This window comes from Nicotiana tabacum, chromosome 1 (assembly GCF_000715075.1).
Source record: "Nicotiana tabacum cultivar K326 chromosome 1, ASM71507v2, whole genome shotgun sequence".
NCBI lineage: Eukaryota > Viridiplantae > Streptophyta > Magnoliopsida > Solanales > Solanaceae > Nicotiana > Nicotiana tabacum.
In genome coordinates this window covers 1,213,573-1,240,051 of record NC_134080.1, presented here as the reverse complement: position 1 = coordinate 1,240,051, position 26,479 = coordinate 1,213,573, and the positions used below count along the sequence as shown (strand labels likewise).

Genomic DNA, 26,479 nt, shown 5'->3' with positions numbered 1-26,479 from the left:
AAAAATTATTGTTAGACGACTAAGAAAATAACTATCATGTGTTACTAAAAAAAATTCTCCCATTAAAATATTTTAATATATCATATGTTTGTCAATTTTTTCCATATTTACTAAACATATATTCACTTATCAAAGTTTTATCTATAATTTTAACAAAGTAAGATTGAAATAATATTCATGTAATAAAAAACCCCGAAAACCTGAAAAACCCGACAAAACTGGACCAATCCAAACCGATATAATTGGTTTGATTTGATTTGGTTTAGATAAAAACCGAACCAACCCGATCCATGTACACCCCTACGTACGTATATAAAATACTTTAGTTTGGCGAAGGATACATGCGCCAAGTAATTTTGGCTATAGATACGCCCCTCATTGTGTTCTTTAATAATCTCACACTAAGGTTTTCTCTTCTTCTCCATTATATAAAGACTGCTCTCCCCCTTAGTTTCCTCAACATATGCACATTTCCCAAACTTTTTGCAAAAGAGTCTCTCTTCCACAAAAATCTAATTAGATATGGCAGATACATTGAATCAAAACAACATGATCTTCTCTAGCAAGAAGAGATCGGGTTCCGATGAGAAGGATCATCATGACGATTTCTTTGTGACCAAAAAACAAACAAAATCACTAATATGGGAGGATCCAGCGGCGGCTTTAGCCAATGCCCGCCATGTATTCGGCGAACACGGCGGCGTTAACATGTCCATTGAAGCCTCCGCCACGTTCACCGTCATGGAACCGGAAACCATGCGCCGCATGTTCTCCGGCGAACTTGGCCCTGACCGTGATTTCTTCATCTACAGCCGCCATTTCAACCCGACAGTTCTCAACCTCGGACGCCTCATGGCGGCGCTCGAAGGCACTGAAGCCGCTTACTGTACGGCTTCCGGCATGTCGGCGATATCTTCGGTGTTGCTACAGCTGTGTAGTTCAGGTGGACACGTGGTGACTTCACAAAATATTTTAATTATACTCTTCAAACATATTATTATTGTATTTTAATTTGTATCGAAAATATTGAATTCATGCGCAGTTCAACTATAGCTAATAAGTTACATGGACTTGTGCAGGTGGACACGTGGTGGCTTCACGGACGCTCTACGGTGGGACACACGCCTTGCTTACTCATTTCTTGCCGAGGGCTTGTAACATAACGACGTCGTTTGTGGACATAAGGGATTTGCAAATGGTTAAGGAAGCGATTGTGGAAGGGAGGACAAAAGTACTGTATTTTGAGTCGATGTCGAATCCTACGTTGACGGTGGCTAACGTGCCGGAGTTGAGTAGGATAGCGCATGAAAAAGGAGTGACGGTGGTGGTGGACAACACTTTTGCTCCGATGGTGCTGTCGCCGGCGAAGTTAGGTGCTGACGTGGTTGTTCATAGTATTTCCAAGTACATTAGTGGTGGAGCCGACATCATCGCAGGTTTGATTTTTCTTCTTAGTTTTTGTCGTCCTTAATTTCAGTGACATCACACGTGTGCCTTTCGTCTAGATAGAAGTAATAAATCATCATTTTTGCCCCCAAGAAAAATAAAAAAGATCAGTCAGTAATCTCAAAGTAACTCATTAGTAAAACCATTTTTGCCAATTGTAATTTAAAAAAAAAAAAAAAAAGTTCGTATCTTATCGAAGTTGTTATGAGAATACTATTTTCCTAAGTTCTCTTTTACTAGTCTCTATTTATACTAAAAATAAAAATTCTCTTTTACTTATCCATAGTATTAGTAAGTACCTGTACTCGGGGCGAAGTTATGTATGTCCAAGCAGGTAAAACAATAAGTAAAACAGAAATACAAGAAAAAATCATTAAAAGTGACACCACTGGTAACAAAATAGCTTTGTAGTCTAGTGGTTGACAGCTTCAAGTTTGCTACGAGAGGTCTTGGGTTTGACCTTCCTGGGCTCCACAAAATATTTTTTGATTGTTACTTGCCTTTTACTAAAAATTGCGACACCACTTATAAAAAATTCTGCGTACGCCACTGTCCAAGGTGGTTAATTGAACACCATTACAACTTCTTATAGAGTAACTTGGAACCCGAATAACTTATAGTAACAGAGTTTTGATTCGCGAGAATGGGTGCTGGTGCTCCCCAATAGAAAATAAGAATTAAGAAAAAAATTAGCTCTAATATTCGTTAATAAATTTTTATTTATTTATTTTGTCTTATGAAGAGGATAGTGTTATGGACATTTTAAGTTTCTCTCTTTATTAGTATTATTATTTATATGCACGTGTTGTTCTGTATGTTTTAAAAAGAAAACTGAAGTTAGTGGCAAGATGAACCAGTCATGATTATTTTTCTACTTATGGCAACTGTTAATATTTTTTCCAAATGGATAATTAAGGCTCCAATTAAGGCTCATTGATTTCTTGATCTACACAAGATAATTTTTTTTTCCCTTAATGGCTTTCTTAAAACTAAGTAATTAAACTTTAGAAGGTAGAGTTTAATATTTTCCCCAAAGACTTATAATGGTTTTGTTAAATGTTCCTATCTAAAGAGAAATGTTCTAAAAGGTGATAAACTTCTTTGACATTATTGAAAGGTTGGAAAGATTTAAGGACAATGTTTCATCACGTGTGATTTGGTGCTTTTACATTATTAATTAGATGAAGATGACTTTGGAGATAAGATTTCACGTGTTTTCTCAATTGGATGGAATTGATACCTTTTTTTTTTTTTTTTTTTGTTGGTATAAACTTATATTTGTGGTTGGAAATTAATTTGAAACAAGAAGTTTACAAATGTCCCATTAGTCCGGAATGTCCCATTAGTGAAATGTACCTACTTAAAGGTGATCACATGTGTTCTAAATTATTTATTTTCATTACTCCCTCGCTCCACAATAAGTGACTAATTTACTTTTTATTTTGATCAAAAAAAGTGTTCATTTATATAATTAAGAAAAAATTTAATTTATTTTTTACAAATACCCTTACGTACATATTTTTAAAAAGTTTTTTTACATCTCATATTAAATATTTAATTAAGGATAGTTAATTATACTAGGTATTTTTATATAGAATTTAATATTTTTTAATGGACGTACCAAAAGTAAATTGGTCACGGACCAGAAGTCTTATTATTAATAATAATAGGCCTTAGGCCTTATCGTTATCAGTACTTGTCAACTTTTGTCTTGGTTACTTTATATTATAACACGTGGCTTCTGCACTAAGCAAAATGTGAACTCGCTATAAATGAAGATCTTCATAATTGTTATAATTTTGTCTTGTTATATTTTAGCTCTATTCCTAGGGGAATATTACTTCGAATCTATATCAGACATGGTATATTTGGTTGATCTAGATAGTACTACGTGAAACTATGCATGTTTTTTTTCGATTATGACTGGATTCAGAATCTTATCAAAGATTCATTTTCAATTAAACAGAAAAATATCGTTTTCTTTGGGTAGGTAGCCCGTAATTAACGAGACAGAAAAATAAAAAAAGAATAATTAGAGCCATCTTTTATTTGTGTAGCTATCTTAAAACATTCTCTAGCTAGCTAGGTCTTCTATATACATTGAACTGAAAAAAACATTATTAATATATGAATTAAGTAATAATTATGGACTAAACCATACTAAAGACAGAATAAAGGAAGGTGGGGCCAAACATTTTTTTGGGTTTATTCCATACTCTTTGGGTAAATCTTGTCTGTAAATAATATTGCAAAGTGTTCTCTTTCGATATATTAATCACTGATCAGCACAAGAATAAACTTAATTTTTATACACGACAGATCTGATCTTATTGCATGATTAGATGGATTATGCATGATTAAATATGATTTTCCAGTATATTATTAAGACCCACACCTCTATTAGCATAAAAACTTACCTGTACCGGATGTTTACCAAACCAATAAATACATGACATGTATCTTGTACATTGACTTAAAGCACCTAACTATGGTGAATTATATGCATTCTTATCTAATTATATCACTTAAACATGATGTATTTAATATGATTTGGTGTAACCATTCGGTCCATATCTAGTTATCACTTAAACATGATGTATTTAATATGATTTGGTGTAAACATTCGGTCCAGGTAGGTATCTACCCCTCTATTAGCAATTTTTATTGGTCTAATGGCATCTACTTTTGTAATGATTTAGGATTTTGTCTGAGAGTTAAGCAAATTGATTAATTAAAAAAAAAGTAAATTGTTTAAAGTATTGGTAAGATAAGGTAATGCGGATAATTAATAGCCTATCAGATTTATTGTTTCCTTTTCCCAGCCGGTATATATAAATTATACATTGATTATACATGGTTATCCACATAGTATTAAACTATGATTATACAACAACAACAACAACAACAACAATGACCCAATATAATGCAAACCTTACCCCTACCCCGAAGGGTAGAGAGACTGTTTTCAGGAGACCCTCGGCTCAAAAAAGTAACAAGAGACGATATATTAGTACCATAAAAATGCATAATAAAATAACAGCAATATAAGAGATATGAAATACAGAATACGAAATACGAAATAGATGGCTGATATAGTAAAAACTAGTAGGTAAAGCCCTGTATCAATAGACGACCAATGACATTCTTAGTACATATTTTATATTATACATCTACTAGTTATTCTTAATTAAGTGGTTGTGAAGGCGGCTATTTAGGTTGATTCTTCTTAATTTTAATTTTAATTTTTGGTAAAATTACACAGGTGCCGTTTGTGGGCCAGCAAATCTTGTGAACTCCATGATGGATCTTCATCAAGGGGCTCTTATGCTATTGGGCCCAACTATGAATCCTAAAGTAGCATTTGAACTCTCAGAAAGACTTCCTCACTTGGGCCTGAGAATGAAGGAACACTGTAAACGGGCTTTGGAATATGCTACTAGAATGACTAAACTTGGGCTCAAAGTGATCTACCCAGGCTTAGAGGCCCACCCAGATCATACCCTTCTTAAGTCCATGGCTAATAAAGACTATGGTTATGGTGGAATTCTCTGTGTGGACATGGAAACAGAGGAACGAGCTAATCGTTTGTTGAATGTATTGCAAAACTTTACCCAATTTGGTTTCATGGCTGTGAGTTTGGGGTACTATGAGACCCTCATGTCGTGCTCGGGTTCGAGCACGAGCAGTGAATTGAACCATGAAGAGAAGGAGTTGGCTGGAATTTCACCAGGATTAGTGCGAATGTCAATTGGCTATAACGGGTCATTGGAACAAAAATGGAGCCAACTCGAGAAAGCATTATCAAGAATGCAAGAGAAAATGGCATTTTAGAAGCTGAAAATTTGAATTTGTTAAAGTTGCTAAGGTGCTTTTGTTTTTGCTTTGTGAAAGGATGGATCCTACTTTTTATGTAGTATTGTGCCTTTCGGCCCATGTTTGTGTTACAAATGTGGTGATTGTAGTAAAGCTAGTTTTAAGCCCAATCTAAGTCAAAATGTGGCTAAAATGTGAAGGAAGAATACAATATGTGTGACCCTTAAACGAATTATCCACTTTGTTCATGTGGTGTTGGTGTAAGCAACCTTCACTTCCAACTAAGAGGTTGTGAGTTCGAGTCTCCCCAAGAGCAAGGTGGGAAGTTCTTGGAGGGAAGTATGTCGGGGTTTATTTGGAAACAACCTCTCTACCCCAGGGTAGGGGTAAGGTCTGCGTACACACTACCCTCCCCAGACCCCACTAAGTGAGATTATACTGGGTTGTTGTTGTTGTTGTTCATGTGGTGTTCCCACTTCCCTGTATTATAGATTGTTTTATGTAATGAATTTAGGGATGAAAAACTAGTAGATTATATAATTATGCATTACTAATATAAAGCATGGTATCTAGAATAACAGTATCACTAATCCAACTCTGCATTAAAAAAAATGCAACTCTTAGTTTATTTTTCTTAGTCTTGGACTTTTTTAATTAGATAAAACTTAAGTAATATTCATTGATAATATACAGGTAACTATACAGTTCACCTTGCCCCAGAGTTCTTGTGAAGACCTGGTGGTGCATGTGTATGATAGGGCCCCCCATAAGCGCCAAAGATCGGTGATGTTATCATAATAAGTGTGGGAAGTCGATAGTGTACTCGATGATTGAAGGACCTATCGACTTGCATTATCACATAGATTATTTGCTACAAATAAACTAAATTTATAAATTAAACTAAATGTATTTTATTTATTGGCAATTTTCTTTTTCATAAAAGAGGAATAATATATACATGTGCTATTAATCTCGATAATGTTTTTTGTTAGTTTTATTAATGTTTCTTTTGTGCGGGTAAATTTACTAGTATCCGTATAATCTTGGGGAATAAGTGTGTTGATATGCAAGATGTTAGTATTTCAGAGAATGTATAAAGCCATAGATAATGATAACTACGCCTCACTTTGAAATGTATTATAATTTACACCATAATTTTTATCCTTGTGTTACATTTCATGTATTTAATATCGGTTTACGTCACGTATTGTTTTTTTCTTCTAGTCAGATATATGATGGCACACTAAGCTAAGTTGATTAAATTTACCTAAAAAATTATTAATAATTTTTTTGTCATTTTTGAAGCTTAAATTGTTTCCCCCTTTTTTTTTCTTTTTTTTTTTTATAAATGAAATATTGATTAAATCCTCTTATTCTTTTTTCTAGCAAAAAGCGAGAACCTTTTGCATAAAAAATCAAAGTTTGGTAGTTATCCTGTTTGTGAGAAAACAAAAAGGAAAAAGTAAAAATTGCACGGGGCGCCCTATTTGTTAGCTCCCATTTAACCTATACCTATTTTTTTTAAAAACTTTTAACTTGTACCCGCTTTTTAAACAACTTCAGCTCCCTTTCTCCTCCTTCTTCATTTTCTTTTTTCTTCTTCTACAACGATGACTTCAACATTGCTCTCTTTGATTAATGAAGCTAAATCAAATATACTGAGGACTTTCGTTTGGATTATTATAACATTAAAAAAAAGTTTCCTCATTGTCTAGAAACACAACTCCGTCATGTAAAAGGTTTGGAACTCCTTATCTATGCTTTGGAACTGCCAAAGTAACTGGTAGTACTAGTTTTTTTTCTTTCTTTTGTGCGATTTTGTAAAATTCTTTTTAGCTATCACAGAATTTTCATATGGACTACCATTTTCTGTGCAGGTGCAAAAGTTCTCTTCTTTTTGGCCATTTCGAAGTTTTCGATAACTCCAAATTCCAATAAATGGATTGAATTGGGATTCCCATTTACAAAGACAAAAACTTTAGCTCTAGAGCTGAAGCTTTCCCAGTTACAATACAAAAACTTCAGCTCTAGAGCTGAAGTTTCCAGTTACAACACAAAATCTTGATTTCTGGAAGAGAAGTAACGTTGTAATTACTCGTGCTGCTTTGATTCTTCGACATAGGTTTGTCTAACCATACAAATCCACGCATTTTATTTGGCTTCCACCATAATTTTACGTACTCTTTTCTATAATTCCATGTAGTACGTGACGATCCAATGCCAAAAACAATATGGTGGAGCTGAGTTTTTTCTGGGGTTTGGATAGTGTTTGACTGGTTTTCTTCGTTAAATCTAATAAAAATACCTAAAGGTTTTTGGGTGGACGTGAATGGAGGGTTTACGAAAATAGGAGAGTAAAAAACGTATAAAAGACAAAAGAAAAAGATGAAGGTGATCATGATTCTCGGAAGTACAGTTTCCCAGTGAAATTTACTAGTTACAACACAAAAAATTCAGCTCTAGAGCTGAACTTCAGGCACGGCTATTAGAATGTTTAAGTTTTGTGTGATTGTCTTTGCTACTTCAGCCCCGCATGCTGAAATTATGCGAAAAAGCGGCTACGCTTGTAATTTTTTTTGCAAAACGGGTACAAGTTAAAATGTGACACAAAAAGCGGATATAGATGCAAATGCATCGAGAAAAAGAAGCTAATTGGACTTCTTTGGACTTGATTTTGCATGGCCCAACTATCAGTCGACCCAAAAGCCCAGCCCAATTAAAAGAATTAACCCTAGCCCAACGCCTTTCCATCCTCTAGCTATAAACCCTACATATAAATCTGTTAGCAACAGAAGAGGAGCTGCATAGAAGACGAGTAGAAGATTGTTGGTGAGGGGCGGAGAAAATGCAGATCTTCGTGAAAACTCTGACCGGTAAAACTATTACCCTAGAGGTTGAATCCAGTGACACTATTGACAATGTCAAGGCCAAAATTCAAGACAAGGAAGGTTTGTTTTTTACTCTATATTCAAATTCAATTAATAACATAATTGGTTTTTATTTTCTTTCTATCATATAGCTTAACTGAACTTGTGTATATGTCTTTTGGTGCTATAGGAATTCCACCGGACCAGCAAAGGCTGATTTTTGCTGGTAAGCAGCTTGAAGATGGCCGTACCCTTGCTGACTATAACATTCAGAAAGGTATATTTTTTTTAAAATTGCTTGTTAATTTAGCTAAAAGTTGAAGTTTTTTTAATTGAATATTAATTTTGGATGTGAAAAATTGCAGAGTCGACTCTGCATTTGGTGCTGAGGCTTCGTGGTGGAATTATTGAACCATCTTTGATGGCTTTGGCTAGAAAGTACAATCAGGACAAAATGATTTGCCGCAAGTAGGTCTTTAATGGGCCCTTATGATTTGTCCCTATTTATATACTTCTCTTTTTGTAATGTTTTTATTCTAATAGCGCTTTTCCTTCGATTATCTGTTAGTACTACTATTCTATTACTGATGTTAGTGCACTATTTAGCTAAGCTCGGAAGAGACATTGATTAGATATTTATTTTGTTCAAAACTGAAACATTATTGGAGTAAATTGCCTTGCAATTTCAAGGTTTCCGAAACTTCCTTCTAAATATAAACAGTGTAAAGTTCAAGCTCCTGAGTCTTTCAAAAACAATTAGGGGGTTAAAGTGCAAGTTATCTCTTTAATGCATCCTTTTTGCTTACTGTTATAGCTTTGTCTGTTAAAATAGATGAAAGTCTCCTTGTCTTCTAAGGAAATGCTTGTCTTAATAACAATGATTTTACAGTTTTAACAAGATTGATTAGACTGCTAAGTGACTTTTGATCCTTATGCCCTTAGTAAATAGTTTTGTAGTATTTTTTCTTCTTAAAGAAATAATGATCTAACACGAGAAAGTGATATGAACTGAAATTACCAGTTTGATAGATTAGTTGGTTGAGGAAGAAAAATTTCTGAAAAAGCTGGCACTATTGCCCCTTTCCTTCTTCTACATTTGGTTGAGATAAAAAAATGCAGCGAGTGTTTACACAAGTGTACATTTCTGTGCTGCTGGCATTCCTAGCTAGGAACATTATGCATCCATTAGTTGGTTGAACATGTTCGAATAATGTATCTTATGCATATTTCTCAAATCATCAACGATCCAGGGGTCAGGGGTGATGACTAATATAATTGACCACTGATGCACTGTCCACTGGATTCAACCTCACATGATTTACTGCAATGCCCCTGCTGCCTTTAGATTTCTCTATAGTCCATTGTTGAATCCTGCATACTTTCGTCCTAACAAAATCTTTGACATGGAACTCCTTGTTAGTCGTATTGAGCCTGCCCTCATAAACAGCAGGAGTAGTGGCTTGGTTGAATTTAGGGCAACGATGATTTTTTGAACTAGTATATTAATATGGTTACCTAGTAGATAAGTTATTTCTTAGATTATTTTGAGAGTAACCATGGCCCTCTGCCTTAAATAACCTTTAACTATATGTCCCCTTAATAAACCATTGTAGCAATGATACTGCCTTAAATAACCTTTACTATATGTCTACTCAGTAACGTACTATAGCAATGATACCTAAACTCCTAAGGTTGTTGAATATTTTTATATCCAACAACCTTAATTTTGATAGAACGTTAAAGTACTTTCCACAACATCCATCTATGGTTACTAAGAACCTTGAAATATCTTGCCATCTGCTATTTTCTTCATTTGAAATGTTCATTAGTCAAAGTGAGACAATCGAGAATTAAGTGGACCTGCTGATGTACCTGTAAATGTGTTTAATAGCCTCTGGCTGTAGAAAAAAAATAATGGTGTCAACCTGAAATTTTGTTTTCTTTTAACTAAAATACATGTTTGTCTCTCTAATGCTTTCCCTTATTTTTAAAGGTGCTATGCTCGTTTGCATCCTCGTGCTGTCAATTGCCGCAAAAAGAAGTGTGGCCACAGCAACCAGGTTCATTTCATCAAACTCTTCAATGCACATATTATTTATTAACTCCTATCAGTGACTGCAGACTGACTTCTATCATTTATTTGGCTTTGCAGTTGAGGCCCAAGAAGAAGATCAAGTAGATGGTGATTTTGAAGTCCTGGCAACATGTAGCTGCTAATGTTGAGATCCTTAAGAAATTATTAGATATGTTGTTGGGTTGCCTGTTCAATTTACTCTAAAACATTGAAGTATTTGTGTTTGAGCTATATCAAAGATTTTGAGATACTTTCGTATTTCTTGATGAGCTAGATTCTATTGGTTACATTAGTATAAGCTTTGCTAGATGTGTAGTTATATATGCGCTTTCATCCTCTGCTATTTCGATTAGTCTTTCTCTCTGTTATGTTTGCTGAAGTGAGCCAAGAACATAAACAATAGCAGCACAAGTTAAAGTTGATGTTGACAACATGCAATGGTTCACTAATGGATGTTTATGTGTATGTGCTAAAGCATGTATCATTCTGTCTTTACATCCTGCTGATCACATCAGAGTAAAAATATGGATGTGACTATTGCATCTGAAGAGTGATTCCCAATTGTAACAGCTCATTGTAAAATTATACATGTTCATTTTGGCCTTGTTGACCTTATAGTTTTGTCCTCTTAGTTATGGAGAGGAGTAAAAAGGCTAAAGTACAATTGTCCTTTTTTTTTTTAAATTTTATTTTAATGTGGGACTTTCTTCTTGGATCTCCTCTCTTAGTAAGTTTGCTGGCTTAGAAGATTGCCCGTTTGGGCATGCTCTCATCATTTCGCCCTTCACGGGTAAAACAAGCTGACCAGCTTTTGCTGTGCCCTTCCATGAACCAATTGTATTGAAATAATCACTCAAGTGAGAAAGAAAACTTGGGAAGTCAAGGAAACAATGCAAAAGTATTATACTTATCTAAAGCCTGCATGTTTGTGATATTTTAAATTTGAGGATCAAATAAATTTAGGGTGAAGAATGTAACACCCTGACCTTTAAGCTTGTAATCTATGAATTTGAACATGTTATGACCTTTGCTTCCATTGAATTTGGATAGTGGGATAATGAGATGATATGGAACCAAAAGGAAGAAAAGGCATAAATTTGGTTGCAGAGGCCCATGTATCAGAATGTGGCGCAAAAACATAGTTAAAGTCATCGTGTTGTGGAAAATCCACCCAAATTGACAAACTTAGTGGCAGTATTGATACATTTAAACATCTTCTTGTTTAGTGGCACAGCTTCATTGACCCATCTGTTTAGGTGACAAACCATTTTTGTTTTTTAGGAAACTAAAACATCATGGCAGTATATACAGCTGTACATATGGCAGTATAGCAGTACACATGTAAAATGGACTCACATTTTACCTTATGGTATATGCTTTGTGCTTTATGATTATTTATCTGTATCTTCACTTGATCTAATTCTGTGTTTTCTTATTAGAATCTACTATCGGGAAGCAAGATACAACCATTTTGCTACTCTATGTTTATGAGTATGACTTTGTGTGCACCTCCACCCACGACCGTTAGGTCCTGTGTTCGAGTCACACTGGAGGGGAAGTGTGGAAACACGGTAGAACCTTTGAGGCGTGGCTACAAAATTGGCAAGTTACACAGCAAAGTTCTATACTAAAACTCCCACAAGGGTGATCTACAATCAGAATCATCAAGAAATGTTCTTGACTCAAAGTTACACTCGTTCTCGATTTCTGATAAACCATCAGCTATTTGAGCCATGTTTAGAATATCAGATTCTGGCCCCAAGTAGTCAATTTCCCTACTGTCTTCACCTAAAGGTAAGCCAAATTCAGGGCTGCAAGTTTCTGGTATGAACTCTGACTTGATCACCTCTGTTTCTAATTTATTGCCTTCATTCTGAATCTCTTCATTGCCACCCTTTTCAGTTAACTTTCTAAGTCTCTGCAACTGTAAAGATAAAGAAAATTCTAGTATTAGCTTTTCTAACTCAAAAAGGAAAAAGGCAGCCCTCCGCAGGATTCGGGAAGGGTCTATCGTACGCAGCCTTAACCAGCATTTCTGCAAGAGGCTGATCCCATAGTTCGAACCTGTCAAAAAGGATTTAAATAAATTACCTGGATGAGGAGGGATTCATTCTCTTTTTTGAGCATTTCATACTTTGAACCAAGGTTATCATAACTGATTTTAAGCATTCTATACTCCATCTCAAGTTGCTTGGACTTTGATCTAGCTCTCTTGTTCTGAAACCATATAGCAACTTGGCGCGGCTGTAGGCCTAAGCTTTTAGCCAACTGCTGTTTTGTTCTCAGTTCAGGCCTTGCCTCTGTCTCAAACATGTGTTCTAATGACCGAATTTGCTCGTCGTTGAATCTTCTTCGCATGTTGTCCTTGCAATTCTTAATACTTGACATAGAGTGTAGATTTAGATCCTTTCCTAATAAGGATGATTGACTCCACATGTTGGAGTTTGTTGGATGCCTTTCTCCTACAGACATTCTTCTCTTCCTTTGTTTTTTGCTCTGATATTCAAGATTGCATGATTCATAATAATGTGCTTATTAAAATATATACTCAGTTTCTATATTTGGTGGACCATCAGCTGGTTTTAGTAATGACAAAATAAAGACTAGGTGTCCAGTTTTGGTGTGTTAATGTGTATCTTATAACTGGCCCGCTATATGGTACACTTGTTAAATTCTTTCTCTTATCCTCTTAATATAATTGACACTTGAGAAAAAGAGAAAGGGATGTTGGATCTTTCTTGATCTTTTGCAGAGGGAATTAGTAATTCCTTTTATAGGATTAAGGTAAATTGAATCTTTAGAATGTACTTGAGTCGTACAGTATAATCATGAGCCTTTTTAGTAGCTTGATTATTATTTGACTCTCTTTTGATTACAATCGTGGTGATCTAACTTATAACATCTGACGTGCATAATTAAGAAGAATTTATCCCATGTTTAGTTGGGAAAAAATTACGGTATAATTAATCTCGGTAGTAGTTATTCTGGAATTGTAATATTTTTTTATCCCCATAAAGTGGTGAAATAACTAATCTCTAGATAACTAATTCTAAAATAATTTATCTTGGGATAACATCTTTCCAACCAAACAACCCCTTAAAAGGTACTATTTTCTGTTTTTACCTTTTCATAGTTTTCTAGTTTTATACACTTTGAAAGACATATTCTTAGTGTATGTAATATAGTGACAAGTTCTAGTTAGTGTTCTTGGAATACTAGGGATAATAGGACCTGAGTCATGCCTTTTTACTGTCAGGGACAGAGGTAGTATTGACAGTACCGATTCGGCCGAAACCAATCACTTTAGTTCAAATCTTATAGTACTTGTTTTAAAATTATTTAGGACCTGTTTGGCCATAGATTTTGACAAAATATATTTGAGATTTTTTTTGGCAAATATATGTTTTGCCATAAATTTATCTGCAATTTAGCAAATTCCCAAAACCAGCTGGCCCAAAATATCACTAATACGTTTTTTTAAAATTTGCCCCAAATTTTTATATTTTATAAAAGAGTTCGCCATTTATTATTTTGTAATAATGCTGCTTTGTTTTCTTGCTCATCTGATAGTGTGTTATGTAGTTCATCATAAATATGATAATTTTGTACCAAATTTACTTATGTTCAGGACTATGGTTTGCGATAAATGTTACTCCTTAATAAAGGTACTATTGGGTGTTTTGTGATAGTTTTTAGAACTTGTGGGTATGTCATGTTTCATTTTTTTTTAAAAAAAAAAGTGAAATATATTTTGAAAACTTATGTCCAAATACATTTTCATCTTCAAACCAAACGTCAACCAAATTAGATTTTTCAAAACAAATTTGGGAATGTATGGCCAAACGCTAGCTTAGTATGTATAAATTTTTAATTTAGAACTCATAAATTTTAAATTCTAGCTCCCCTTAGGTTACTGTACATCTATATAATGGAAAAATGACACTGCTCTAAAAATAATAGCCGAAAAAATATATAAAATTTGTATATTTTTTAATATATATACATTTTGTATGTTATATACAAAAATTATATATATTTTATACACTTTTTCGGTCAGTTTCTGGCGCGTACTAAAAGTGATAATATCCCTAAATTAACCCCAAAATACTCATTATTCTATAATGATACAACAATCCAGTATAATCTCACTTAGTGGGGTCTGGGAAGAGTAGTGTGTACGCAGACCTTACCCCTAGCCTAGGGTAGAGAGACTGTTTCCAAATAGACCCCCAACATCCTTCCCTCCAAGAACTTCCCACCTTGCTTTTGGGGAGACTCGAACTCATAACCTCTCGGTTGGAAGTGGGGGTTGCTTACCCTATTCTATAATGATACTATATGATAATACTATCCTCTATAGTTCAGGTCCGGACAATATTTTCCCTTTCTACTTCAACATGGAAAGACCAAAGGAAGACCATATTTGACACTTTGTATAAAGGGATTGGAAAATGGGAGTGCTAAGGATAATTGCGTGGGACATAAGCAAAGATATTCTGTCCCATAGGAAATAATAACCAATGGTATAAAGCCACTTTCCACTTAGATCAACACGTAAACCTACTTACGTGGTCTTATCTTTTGTGTTTAATATTCCAAAATTGCTTTTCATAAATTCCATTTTCTTTTGGGAAATTGATAGTGCAGTGAACTAATCTTTCAGATTATAGCAAGTGTCCTATAGCTAGTGTGAATCCCGTGTGGCGTAGTGTCGGGGGAGTCTTTTTTTTATATTTTTATATATTGAGGTTCGATTAAATTTAAATTTGCGAAAAAAAGTTTTATATTGAAGGTAACGAGCTTCCTAATAAAAATAATTTCATGTTCAAAGTTCGAACCCGAAACCTCTAGTTAATCATAAACTAATACATACCACTCTATCACGGGAGAAATTCAAAAATAGTCAGATTTACAAGTTTATTCAAAAATAGCCACAATTTTAAAAGTAATCGAAATTTAGCCACTTTTCATATAAAGATAAATCTGAATGAAAACACTGTTCAAAATCCTGAAAATACTCCAGTAAAATATACTGAAAGTCCAATATATTATACTGGTGTTACACGGGTGCTCCAATCTCCAATATATTATGCTGAAACTTTCCGTGTGTTGGAGTTCTAGCATAATATGCTGGAAGTTCATACACAGGTACATCAGTCTCCAGTATATTATGTTGGAACTTTTCGTATTGCAGCAAAATAATAACTATTTTTCAATGACTTTGCAAACGCTAGTTATTTTTGAATGACCAGTCCGAAAACTGGTTGGCCGTGCTATTTTTACATCTATCACAACAGTCTTGTTGCTTTAGTTTTCACAATATAAGTTGTGTTTGAACATCAGCTGTCAATTAAGGACGAGCCAGATGTTCATACTAGAATGCACAAATAGTTTTGTTGTTTTCTACACTGTTACTTCGTGGAGGCAGTTGTCCTGTCGTCATGAATATAATACTCGTTTTCTTGAATGATTTGGATTTGACATTAGTGTTCTTTTAGGATGGAATTCCTGCTCTCGATTGTCTTAATTCTTAGTTCAATTCAAATTTAGATTAATCAGGTCGATTGTGTATATCTGATGATAAAACAAAAAAAAACTATATATATAGGTACAGTAAAATACAAAAAGGAAAAAGACTTTTGGTGGAATTAGAATCTTAAAAAAAAATTAGTATGTAGTACCTTAGTCCCCATTATTTGATTTTGGTCTCGGAATTAGATACATGAGACTCTGTCCTCACTCGAACTCGAGCCTTAGATCCATCATACATGTCCTTAATAGCCCTAATATATGTATGAGGAACACCTCTAGTCTCCAAATATCTCCACAGAACCTCCCTTAGCACGTTATCATAAGCCTTCTATAAGTCGATGATCACGATATGTAGATCTCTCTTTCTCTCCCTACCTCCTAACAAGCTGAATGGATTCCGTAGTCGAACGTCCCTGACATAAATCCGAACTGATTTGGTCCAACTAGTTTAGGCGTGATGTGTAGGCGGTTGATTGTAAATCGAAACTGAATAATGAACATGATGCATTTGAGACCCAATCAATTCTTATCGAAGTACAAAAAGTTGGGGAAATGCACAAACAATCTTTCTTATGGCTGCCTAAATAGTCAGTACTTATTTTGTCATGAAAATTTGAAATAAAAATTTTAATTTTAGGAATATTTAAGATATTTATGTCCTAAAAAATTGAATTGAAATACTGAAATTTAGAATACATTGGCTAATTCTTAAATATCAGTCCTTTAGAATGGCTACCTGGTGTCATTTTTGTAAATATAGCACGGGTTAGTCAATTTTCGAACTGGTCATTCAAAATAGCCAGCGTTTGCAAAGTTATTGAAAAATAACCACTATTTTGCTGCAACACGAAAAATTCCAGACTGGAGATTGTTTCACCTGTGTATGAGCTTCCAGCATATTATGCTGGAACTCCAACACACGGAAAATTCCAGCATAATATATCGGAGATTGGAACACCTGTGTATGAACTTCCAGCATATTATACTTGACCGGTATTATATTGGAACTCCAGCATATTATGTTGGAAGTCCAGTATATTATACTGAAATTCCAGTATATTATGCTGGAGTATTTTTCGAATTTTGAATAGTATTTTCGTTCAAATTTATCTTTACACGAAAAGTGACTAAATTTCGATTATTTTTAAAACTGTGGCTATTTGTGAATGACCAGTTATAAATTTGGCTATTTTTGAATTTCTCCCGTCATTTCTACCATAAAGTTGGGTAAAGCCCACCAAGTATCGCTCTGATTTCTGGGCCAATTGCATCTCCATTGTTGCTGGGTTAGTAGTCTTGGGCTCCCTGAGAACTAAGCAGATCCAACTAGAGCTGCAACCCTCGTCACTGGGAGAGAAAATTTATAGTAGGGAAGATGACATTGTATAATCGCTCTTGAAATAATAGCCAAATAAATATATATATTTTTGTATATATATATATATATATGTTATATATGAAAATCGTACAAATTTTATACACTTTCTTAACTAACAAATATAAATAATTTTTGGCGCGGGTTAAAAGTGAAAACAACCCAAAATTGTAAGCGTATAGAATTGTGACATGTAATCATTGCAAGGTTTAGCTTAACCATTTTAGTGTAAATAGCAATTCTTTTAAACCAATCAATAGTTACAGGTCTCTAACGGTATTTGAAAGGACAAGTAGCACGGCAATGGATTCTCCAATTAATTTTTGGATTGAAAAGATGATCATAGAGAATTTATGAAAAAGGAAACAATAGAAAAAAAAATGGAAAATTTACATAAAACACCACTTTTGAAGAATTGGATCACCCAACACTCTAGAAACGACTATCTATAAAGTATCTATTAAGCCTTATAAAGGACCATAAAAGGAAAAACAAGAAAAAGAATTTGTCTACCTTGTACACAAAGGAATTGTATTCTAATAACAATCATTCGCTATATAAGTCAAGTTTTCTCGAAACATATCTTTTATGTTTATAATATATATCCTCTATAACAACACTTCACTATAGCATCCAAAAAATATCAGAGCAGCGCGACTGTTATAGAGATGTTTGACTGTAGTTGTAACTTTACCTTATATTACTTAAGTGCGAAAATTCAAGAGCGAATTATAAAATTGGCATGTTGATCAAAATTATTACATTCACTAGCCAAAAGTTTAATAAGTATGTATGTTATACATATATAATACACACATTACAAAAAATATATATTTTGTCGGCTATTATTTTCGGGAGCAGTTACATTTTCCAATTTTTTTCTCTTCCGTTTATCACCGGCGGATTCAAAGAAAATAAAAATGTAAAATGAAAAACAATTCAAATTACCTACTTTTTTTCACAATAATCTGTCCCTAGCTAACTCTCACAAATATAATGGAACGAGTTGTTCTTCCCATTTTTAACAAAAACAACATCACAATCTCGTTAGTATATCATTTCATCTAATGCTAGAGTAAATATTAAAAATAAAATAAAAAAAGACTAAAGTCATTGTCTTCCAACGAGGAAAATCACTATTCTTGATAGAGAGTATCTATTAGTTATACGAAAAGGCTAATAAATCCAAAAGTATTAGCTAGCAAAAGTTTTACTTTGTTAGTCCATCTTTGGGTGAAGAGTTGGAATGGAATTGACTCTTATATATTCTTGGAAAAGAATCCAATCTTTTTATTGAAAGTAATTTTTGTATAAAAGCTCAAAATATTAGTTAATATAAGGACGAAAAACACAAATCAAGGTGTCGTGGAGAGTTATGTTTACCAAATCAAAGACATCTAATGTTGTGACTTAACTTTTTATCTTAGATTTTTCTCATTTGTTACATAATGTAAAAGAATCTTTCTCTCCCCCACTTTGTAATAATTATTAATTGTATATAAGTGAAATCTTGGGTAATGAAAAAGCATGCACCAAAAAGGAGTCCACCTTTTTCTGCACTTTCCCAACTACTCCCATGAACCTTTTTCCTTAGGTTATTTATTCCTTGAATGATTAAAAACGTCCAAACTAATGAAATTATTTATTTATAACAAAGCACTCAAATGTTGAATTTTGTGTTTTTAACTAATACAACTTTCTCACTCATTATCTTGTATTAGAGAACTTCTTTAAACAAGTCTTTAATTATTCGAAAAGAATTTTTTATGATATTATAAAATGCATACTCAAAAATATTTTATATGATATATATACAACATCATACATGTATCTATTTCCTTTTGTTCTTTTTTTTTTTAAAAAAAAAAAGAAATTTCTTAGTCAAAGTTAAATGATATCATGTTATATTTCTCGAAAATCTTTTCAACTTATTTAAACTATATGTCAGTCCAGTCTGCTAGCGATTACATATCTCTATGGGACCTTATTCACCTTATTGAGTTAATCGAAAAATAGGTTTAATTGTCCATCTTTTTGATATATATCAGGCATTGCATTCTCCGGATAATTCAAATTGAAGCAATTGGATATCCAACTCGGGCTTATATGACATGACCGATCAATAGATCCACCTTTGTCATATTTTCCATACATCACACTAGATAGATATCATATTCATGAAATACGATTCACTTTCAAGATGCCTTGGTGGTGAAATGGTAAACACGAGAGACTCAAAATCCCATGATAAGCGTGGAGGTTCGAGTCCTCTTCAGGCATAATATTGAGAATGCTCATTGTCCGCTTTAAAACGCGTTATTAAGGTTTAAAACTTGTGTATTTATACACCCAATATTTATTTTGTGTTTTACCGATGTGAGATTCACCTAGGGTGTGACAAAATATTTTTATTTATTCACATAATTTTTCTACAATCTTTTCTAGAATAATAGTATTACTTTTACATTTGAAATGATTCAAATTTGGATTTCATTAATTTTAGACATATATAAAAATAGGAGAGCAGCTAGCCAGTAGCAATTTCCAAACAAAGGGGCAAAAGTTATGGCAGAGTTTGTAGATAACAGGAGTTGGTAGGTAAATAATTAGGAAATGAAATAGAAATAGGAGACATGAAGTCAAAAAGTATCATTTGGAATTCATGATTTTCATGTAGGTAATTACCTCAGTAAGTAATTAATACTGCTAGCATAAATTCAAGTATTAATTACAGCAGGGTAGTGAAAATCAGTGCACCACCTCGAGTCAATGGCAAAACAACACAAATTCTATTCAAACCGTGAAAAATGAAAAAGCAATTTCCTGCTTTTTTTAACTAGGGACAAACCCTACTTTTTTTTTTCTTTTAAAAAAAATAAAAAATAATTGCGACTCTCTTATCTTGATCTGTTCTTCAGCTTCTTTTGTTTTTTCAGTATCAAGTCAAGTCACATGTACGCTGGAATAATAGTTTATTATTTGTTTCCTTTTATAAATGTCAAACATATATTTTTCTAAGTTTCAGAAATCCTTGGTGAATTTTTCTTATTCCCAAGAATTTTAGTAAATTTTTCAAATTTTGTTTTTGTTATATTACTTGTTATTCTTTCTATTTTGTTTGTTTTTCACATTACAACAACTTTTAGAAACCTTTTATATGTTTTTAGCTATAAAAATGTACTCCCTCCGATCTGCTTTAACTGATTCTTTTGCTCTTTTCACACATATTAATGAATTCATCTTTTAATATTCATTAACAATGAAATTAACCATAATATTAACCTTAATTTGCTCTTTGAAATTATAACAAATCACTCCTAGGCTCTTTACTCCAAGGACAACTTTAGAAAGGAGTTAATAAAAAAATTAAATATTATAGATCACAAAAATATATTAAAAAATCACTTAAAATAGATTAATTACTAGTGAAATTTTCTATTCCCAATGAATATGTAAAATTGATTTTCTCCTTAACACTTCAAGGATTAAGGCGTAGTGGGTGATTTGATTGATTTGATGACTTTATTTGTTTTGCGAAACTATTTTTTAGGTAATTGAAAGGCTGGCAATGTTGTTGAACTACCAATGGCAAATTTGAATTTGGGAGTAGCAGAGTGATAGCATACGGATTCACGTGAATCCAATTTTTTTAATTTAATTCCTAAATATATTTTAAGAAATTCACAAAATATTTATAAATAATTTATAGTGAACTAATTACTATTGTATATTAAGTTAAACTTACTTTACTTATTAAAAAAATTATAAATTCAAGATACGCCTACACTTTCTATAGGAACTTATGAACTTCAAAACTGAGATGCGACTATTATGAGTACCTGAACAAACAGGGACGGAGGTAGTGTATCCTTTACGAGTTCGGCCGAATCCACAAACTTATGCGTAAATTCTATATTTGTATTAGAAAATCTATTAAATTCTTATTGAAATATAATTGCGAACATAGTAACTAAACACATGCTATGAGTTCGGTATCAAATTCAAACTCACAAATTTTAAATTCTTGCTCGTCTTTAAAACAACACAAAAGTCTCCTCCATTTCACGCAAACAAAAGAAAATTTCAATAAGGGAGCAGATACAGTTAATCCCAGAAACATGAAAAAGGCTACTACTAGATGTTGTACTGTATATATTTCTTGAAAGTTGATTGATTTTGCCTCTTTTTAACTTTTCATGTTGACTCTTTTAAAAGTTACTTACGTCCCACTATCAAATGAATAGATTTAACACTATTTCAACGGCTCAATCATTATCATTAATCTAATAGCTCTTCAAGATTAATAAAATTTGAAGAAAATTTATTTTTAATTAGTCCGGTTCTCTTTTCCTAAATACAAACTTCTATACAATTTTTAGTGTTTACTTTTAGCATAAAGAAGAGTAATTTAAAGACTAAAGGGTCGTTTGATAGAATGCATTAGAGAAAATAATACATGCATTAGCATTTTGGTATTACTAATTCCTTGTTTAGTACTTCCTTTGATCCACAATAAGTGACCAATTTGCCTTTTTATTTTAGTTCAAAATAAGTGTTCATTTATATAACCAAGAAGAAATTTAATTTGTTTTTCCAAAATTACAATCATGTACGTATCCCTAAAAAGTCTTTTACTCCTCACATTAACTATGCTACAATATTTAATTAAGGGTAGTTTAGTCATACTAACTATTTTTGTCTAGAATTTAGTATTTCTTTAATGGTTGTGCCCAAAATAAATTGGTCGCTTATTGTGGACCGAAGGGAGTACACCTTTTCAACCTATGTATTACTAATGCAAGTATTAGTTATACAACCTATTTGGTATTATTCTACGTATAACTAATACATGGCAAACCATAGTATTACCAATACTAATATTAATGCATGCATTAGCGTGGTCAAAGACAAAATTATCCTTGAAACCCTTAAAACTGAAGAATATGGAGGCATTTTTATGAACAACTAAATTTCTTAAAAATTATGCTATGCATTTTAATTTTTGATACACCACACCAAATAATGGATAATAAATAATCTTTGCATTACTAATTTATGCATTATTAATATACTTTATTCAGCATTATTCTTATACACCCTACCGGACGACCCCTAATTGGATAGTTTTATGAGAAAGCCCTAGGTGTAGTGAAGTGGCAATAACAAAGTAAAGAAGGGCAGTATTGACATTTCTTAAAGGTGAAGGGGAAGGCTGACCAAGTCTGTCCTATCTCTGTCCTCCTGTCTTTAATTGATGTCTTCGATACTATCCCGTCCCCAAGCTTAGAAAATGAAGTTACACCCTGAACGAGGGTCCCCTTTTTTCATGTTACCCATTTATTGTTTTTTTTTTTATTTTAAAGATTTTAACTTTTATAGTATATCATTAAAATATATATATATAAAAAAAGTGTATAATGACGGTCTATAAAAGCAAGAAAAATAATACTCTATCAAATTATCGATCGTGATTTTAAAATATAATTAGTATCTATAAACGTGCGTCGCACATTATTAATGTTACATGATGGTTTAAATATTTATTTATATAAAGTAACAATAAAATTTAATTAATGAGTGGAATTTTATATGTAATAATACAACAATTATCTAAGTGCCAGAAATATTATTACATTAACATAATACATTAATTCGAAATGAATGGCCAATATCATTAGAACTTACATAAATGATCAATTTTAGTCATGTTAAGTAGATAATTATGTATTGTAGTTTAAAGGTATCTAATGTGATGGTATTTCACAAAACACTTCTTTATAGACGATATTTTTTTTTTTGTATATGTTCCCTTCTAGTGCTTTGGTTGCTCTGCCATAACCGGACCTCTTGTTGACGATATTGATATCTCTCTTGAAAGTGCAACATATAGTTATTCGTGCAAGAAAACATAACGTTGTAAATATAGTCCAATATTTATGATGTTTGTCCTTGTGCTTTATTTATTATAACTACAAAACATAAACATACTGAAAATGATTTTCACACAAATTTAAAAGGATATAATTTTATTTCGGAAGACGAAAGTTGAATTCGGGAATAAACACATAGTATTTAGAAGCACATTGACCAGTGTCATAAGTTCTGCATGTATGCCGTTATTGTCAAAACTTCTATGTATCATATGTGTACTATTACATAAGTTATTCAATAGATCTAAATTTCCATGCATATGTTTAATGACTAAATATTAGTTCATCTCTTGTTTTGAATATTTAATCTTAATTATAATTTTAGTCACCATAAATTTTATTTTCAAAGAGCAAAAGATTGATGTGATCTTTCACTTTTGATCTTTATGTCTGTAGAATCATTAGTGGTATTGACTCTTACCAACCATTTTTTTCTCTTTCTCTCACATTTATATTTTTAAATATTTTCTTAGTTGTTTAATAATTGGGTATTTTTAAATATTGACAAACATATTTTCTTCAAAATCAACCTATATGCAATGGAAAATCAATTTTAACTTAGTCTATTATATATATGGTGACACTAATATACGTAAGAAATAGTGAACTTGACAACAAGCATGTACAGTAGAAGACCATTTGGTGTTAAAGTATTTAAGTATTCTTCTTGATTGTAATTGTTGGTATCATCTTCTGCTAAGTCAAAACTGAAAAATATTTTTTTGTTACCATAAAACTTAGTAATCAACCTTTTATTTAGTGATCAACATATTCATTTCTGCTAGCTAAGATAGTCCTTTAATTTCTATCATGTAATTTGCACAAATTGTGTTTTAATATACCGATGAAAATATTTTCCTTATTAAATGCACTACTATTTCCACTGGGGTTGATAATCAAGTGTTATAGAAGAACCAAATCATCTTTTATTGGATGATCCTTTTCGTTTCCGACACGAAGCAGAAGTCACTAAATGTTAGATCTGTTCTCACTTTTATATTTCTTGTCATTTGAATATTTTTCAATTAAGGCCATAAGTATAATTTTGGTAATTAGCTTTTACAATTTCTGCTTTCGTCTATTTTGGAACTATTAATCGTACTTGACAAAAATCACCTCCCAAACTATTAATTTTTCACCAAACGGTTCATTGAATATCCAATATATCTCTAAAACTCTAGGTGACTGTTTCGATCGTTTGACGCTTAGCTAAAAACGCTTCATCCCATATTATCACTTTCGCTTTCCTCATAAATTTAACACTATTGCTCTGCTTTGATATATTTGTGTTGGTTATTTCAATTATTTGAAGAGGTATATCAAATTTAAAGTGAGTTGTATGACCTCATAATAAAATCGTTATTGGTACACCACTTGTTCTTATTGCTGACAATATCATGCTTCTTGATCTAACAATTTGCAAGTAATGCATGACATAGGAATATTATTTCGATTCCGCCAGAGGCATATACAAAGGATAATCTCGATATACCAGAGTCAATTTTTATAATATAGTCTTGAAAACTTATTCTTGTTAAGAATTTAGCTTTGATTGTGCTTCCTCAAACACTTGTATGCCTTCTTAATATTATACTAATCTTTTTTTACTTAATGATCTAACTTTTTTAATCTCTAACCCTCTTTTTATGGAATAAAGTTATGTACCATAAGATTTTTTAACTTAAAAAATAATATTACTCATATGATGTATTTAAAAAATAATTTAATTGGATTCTCTTGCTAAATAATTAAATGAAAGATTTGATTATTTCGTTTTAACATAAAATATTATTTATTTTCTGTTGATTTAGATTCTTAATATTAGTTCATCTCATGTTTGAATATTTAAGAGTAATTATAGTTTTATCCATCATACATTTTATTTTCAAAGAGTAAAAATATCGATATGGTATTCCACTTTTAGATCTTTATGTTTGCAAAATTATTAGTGGTATTGACTCGTACCAACCTTTTTTCTTTTTTTTTTCTCACACATTTATATTCGTAAAATTTTCTTAGTTGTTCTTTAATAATTGGGTAGGAAAGCAGTTCAAATATAATATAATATTATATTCTCCTAGGATTTTTTTCTCTCAATTTCAATGCTTTATACCGTCCGTATAATATTACTTTTATTTTTTCTTGATATGCAATATTATAGAGTGGTATGTATTGAGTTATTTATTAACGTATGTCTTTTTTTCTAAAAATTGGTTTCCTAACTATCCATCAAACCATTAATACATATTCACTTTTTTTTTTGCTTTAATTAGACACATCATTTTTTGACATGTTTGTAGTATCGACACAGGTAATTTTGAGATAATGAGATTGAATTCTAACGCTACCATGATTGCTAACTTGTAGTATTATATGTCTATGCCCGAAAGTAAATATACTAATAGGATTTCTAAAGGTAATCATGAAGAATTCCTAGCATGTAGTATTATGTCCTAAACCTAATAGAATTATAAGGCTAATGTCTAGAATTTCGGTTTTATCCTTTTACTATAAGTTATTATGCTTAGTATTATAAGGTTATTTTTGTAAACCGTATTGTACTCATGATTTTATAATAATATAGATTATCTCAAATTACTTCCCGCGATCCACAATAAGTAATTATTTTATCTTTTTATTTTGGTCCAAAATAAGTACCCACTTACATAATCAAGAAGGAATTAATTTTATTTTTTCAAAATTTTTCCTTATTTACATATTCCAATGTGTCAATGTAACAATTATTAAGGTTAATTTAGTGAATACATCATTTTTATCTAGAAGTTAGTATTTCCTTAATGAGTGTGCCAAAAGTAAACTAGTCACTTATTATGGACCGGAAGGAATATTTATTATTTTAGAAGTTCAATACAAAATTAGTTATATTTTCCCATTTTACCTTTAGTAGTAATTGTTCTTGAAAATGAAAATAGTATATAAATAGAGTTAATATTTAATGAAGAGAGGTTATATCTTAAGATATATTATCTAGGATAAAATAATCCAAAACTCCTTCTAACTAATGTTTATTAAGGGACGAATAAAAAAAATGACAAATAATTTGAGACGAAGGGAGTATGATCAGTTAGTTCAAATGCACCAATGTAAAAATTATTGTCAACAATGATATAAGTTAAATCTTTGTTTCCTAATCTATACTCATTCTCTAAATTTAGTATAACATATTCCAAAAGTAGATAAATGAGAAAGATAACAATAAATCAAAATTAATGTGAAAGGTTAAACGTGATGAATCCTTTAAATATTAGCGAAAAAATTTAAACGGTGAATTTAATACCAATATCAACTAATTTAAATAGTGACAAGTAATTTTAGCACACTCTCATTTTTTTTTACTAGTGTATTAATTTGTCATACTATGTAAAAGATTCCTTCTTTAGTTGAGTTGACAAATCTTTTGGTGTCATACCCAGTTGGTCCC

At 32.1% G+C, this 26,479-nt stretch overlaps 3 protein-coding genes across 3 annotated transcripts; 2 read left to right on the top strand and 1 right to left on the bottom strand.

Annotated features, from left to right (window-relative positions):
• The first annotated feature begins 331 nt into the window (after positions 1-331).
• Positions 332-5,491, top strand: LOC107767855 (methionine gamma-lyase). Its single transcript, XM_016586954.2, has 3 exons — positions 332-943; positions 1,080-1,436; positions 4,709-5,491. The coding sequence occupies exons 1-3, from the start codon at positions 523-525 to the stop codon at positions 5,275-5,277; spliced, it is 1,347 nt and encodes a 448-aa protein (XP_016442440.2). The 5' UTR covers positions 332-522; the 3' UTR covers positions 5,278-5,491.
• Positions 5,492-8,035: 2,544 nt separating this feature from the next.
• Positions 8,036-10,458, top strand: LOC107767854 (ubiquitin-ribosomal protein eL40 fusion protein). The gene is made up of 5 exons (XM_016586953.2): positions 8,036-8,207; positions 8,317-8,403; positions 8,492-8,594; positions 10,120-10,186; positions 10,279-10,458. Exons 1-5 carry the CDS (start codon positions 8,105-8,107, stop codon positions 10,303-10,305), a joined length of 387 nt encoding a protein of 128 aa, XP_016442439.1. The 5' UTR covers positions 8,036-8,104; the 3' UTR covers positions 10,306-10,458.
• Positions 10,459-11,611: 1,153 nt separating this feature from the next.
• On the bottom strand, positions 11,612-12,781 carry LOC107767858 (homeobox-leucine zipper protein HOX6). The gene is made up of 2 exons (XM_016586957.2): positions 12,292-12,781; positions 11,612-12,124 (listed from the first exon to the last, which is right to left on the bottom strand). The coding sequence occupies exons 1-2, from the start codon at positions 12,670-12,672 to the stop codon at positions 11,828-11,830; spliced, it is 678 nt and encodes a 225-aa protein (XP_016442443.1). The 5' UTR covers positions 12,673-12,781; the 3' UTR covers positions 11,612-11,827.
• Positions 12,782-26,479: the final 13,698 nt, after the last annotated feature.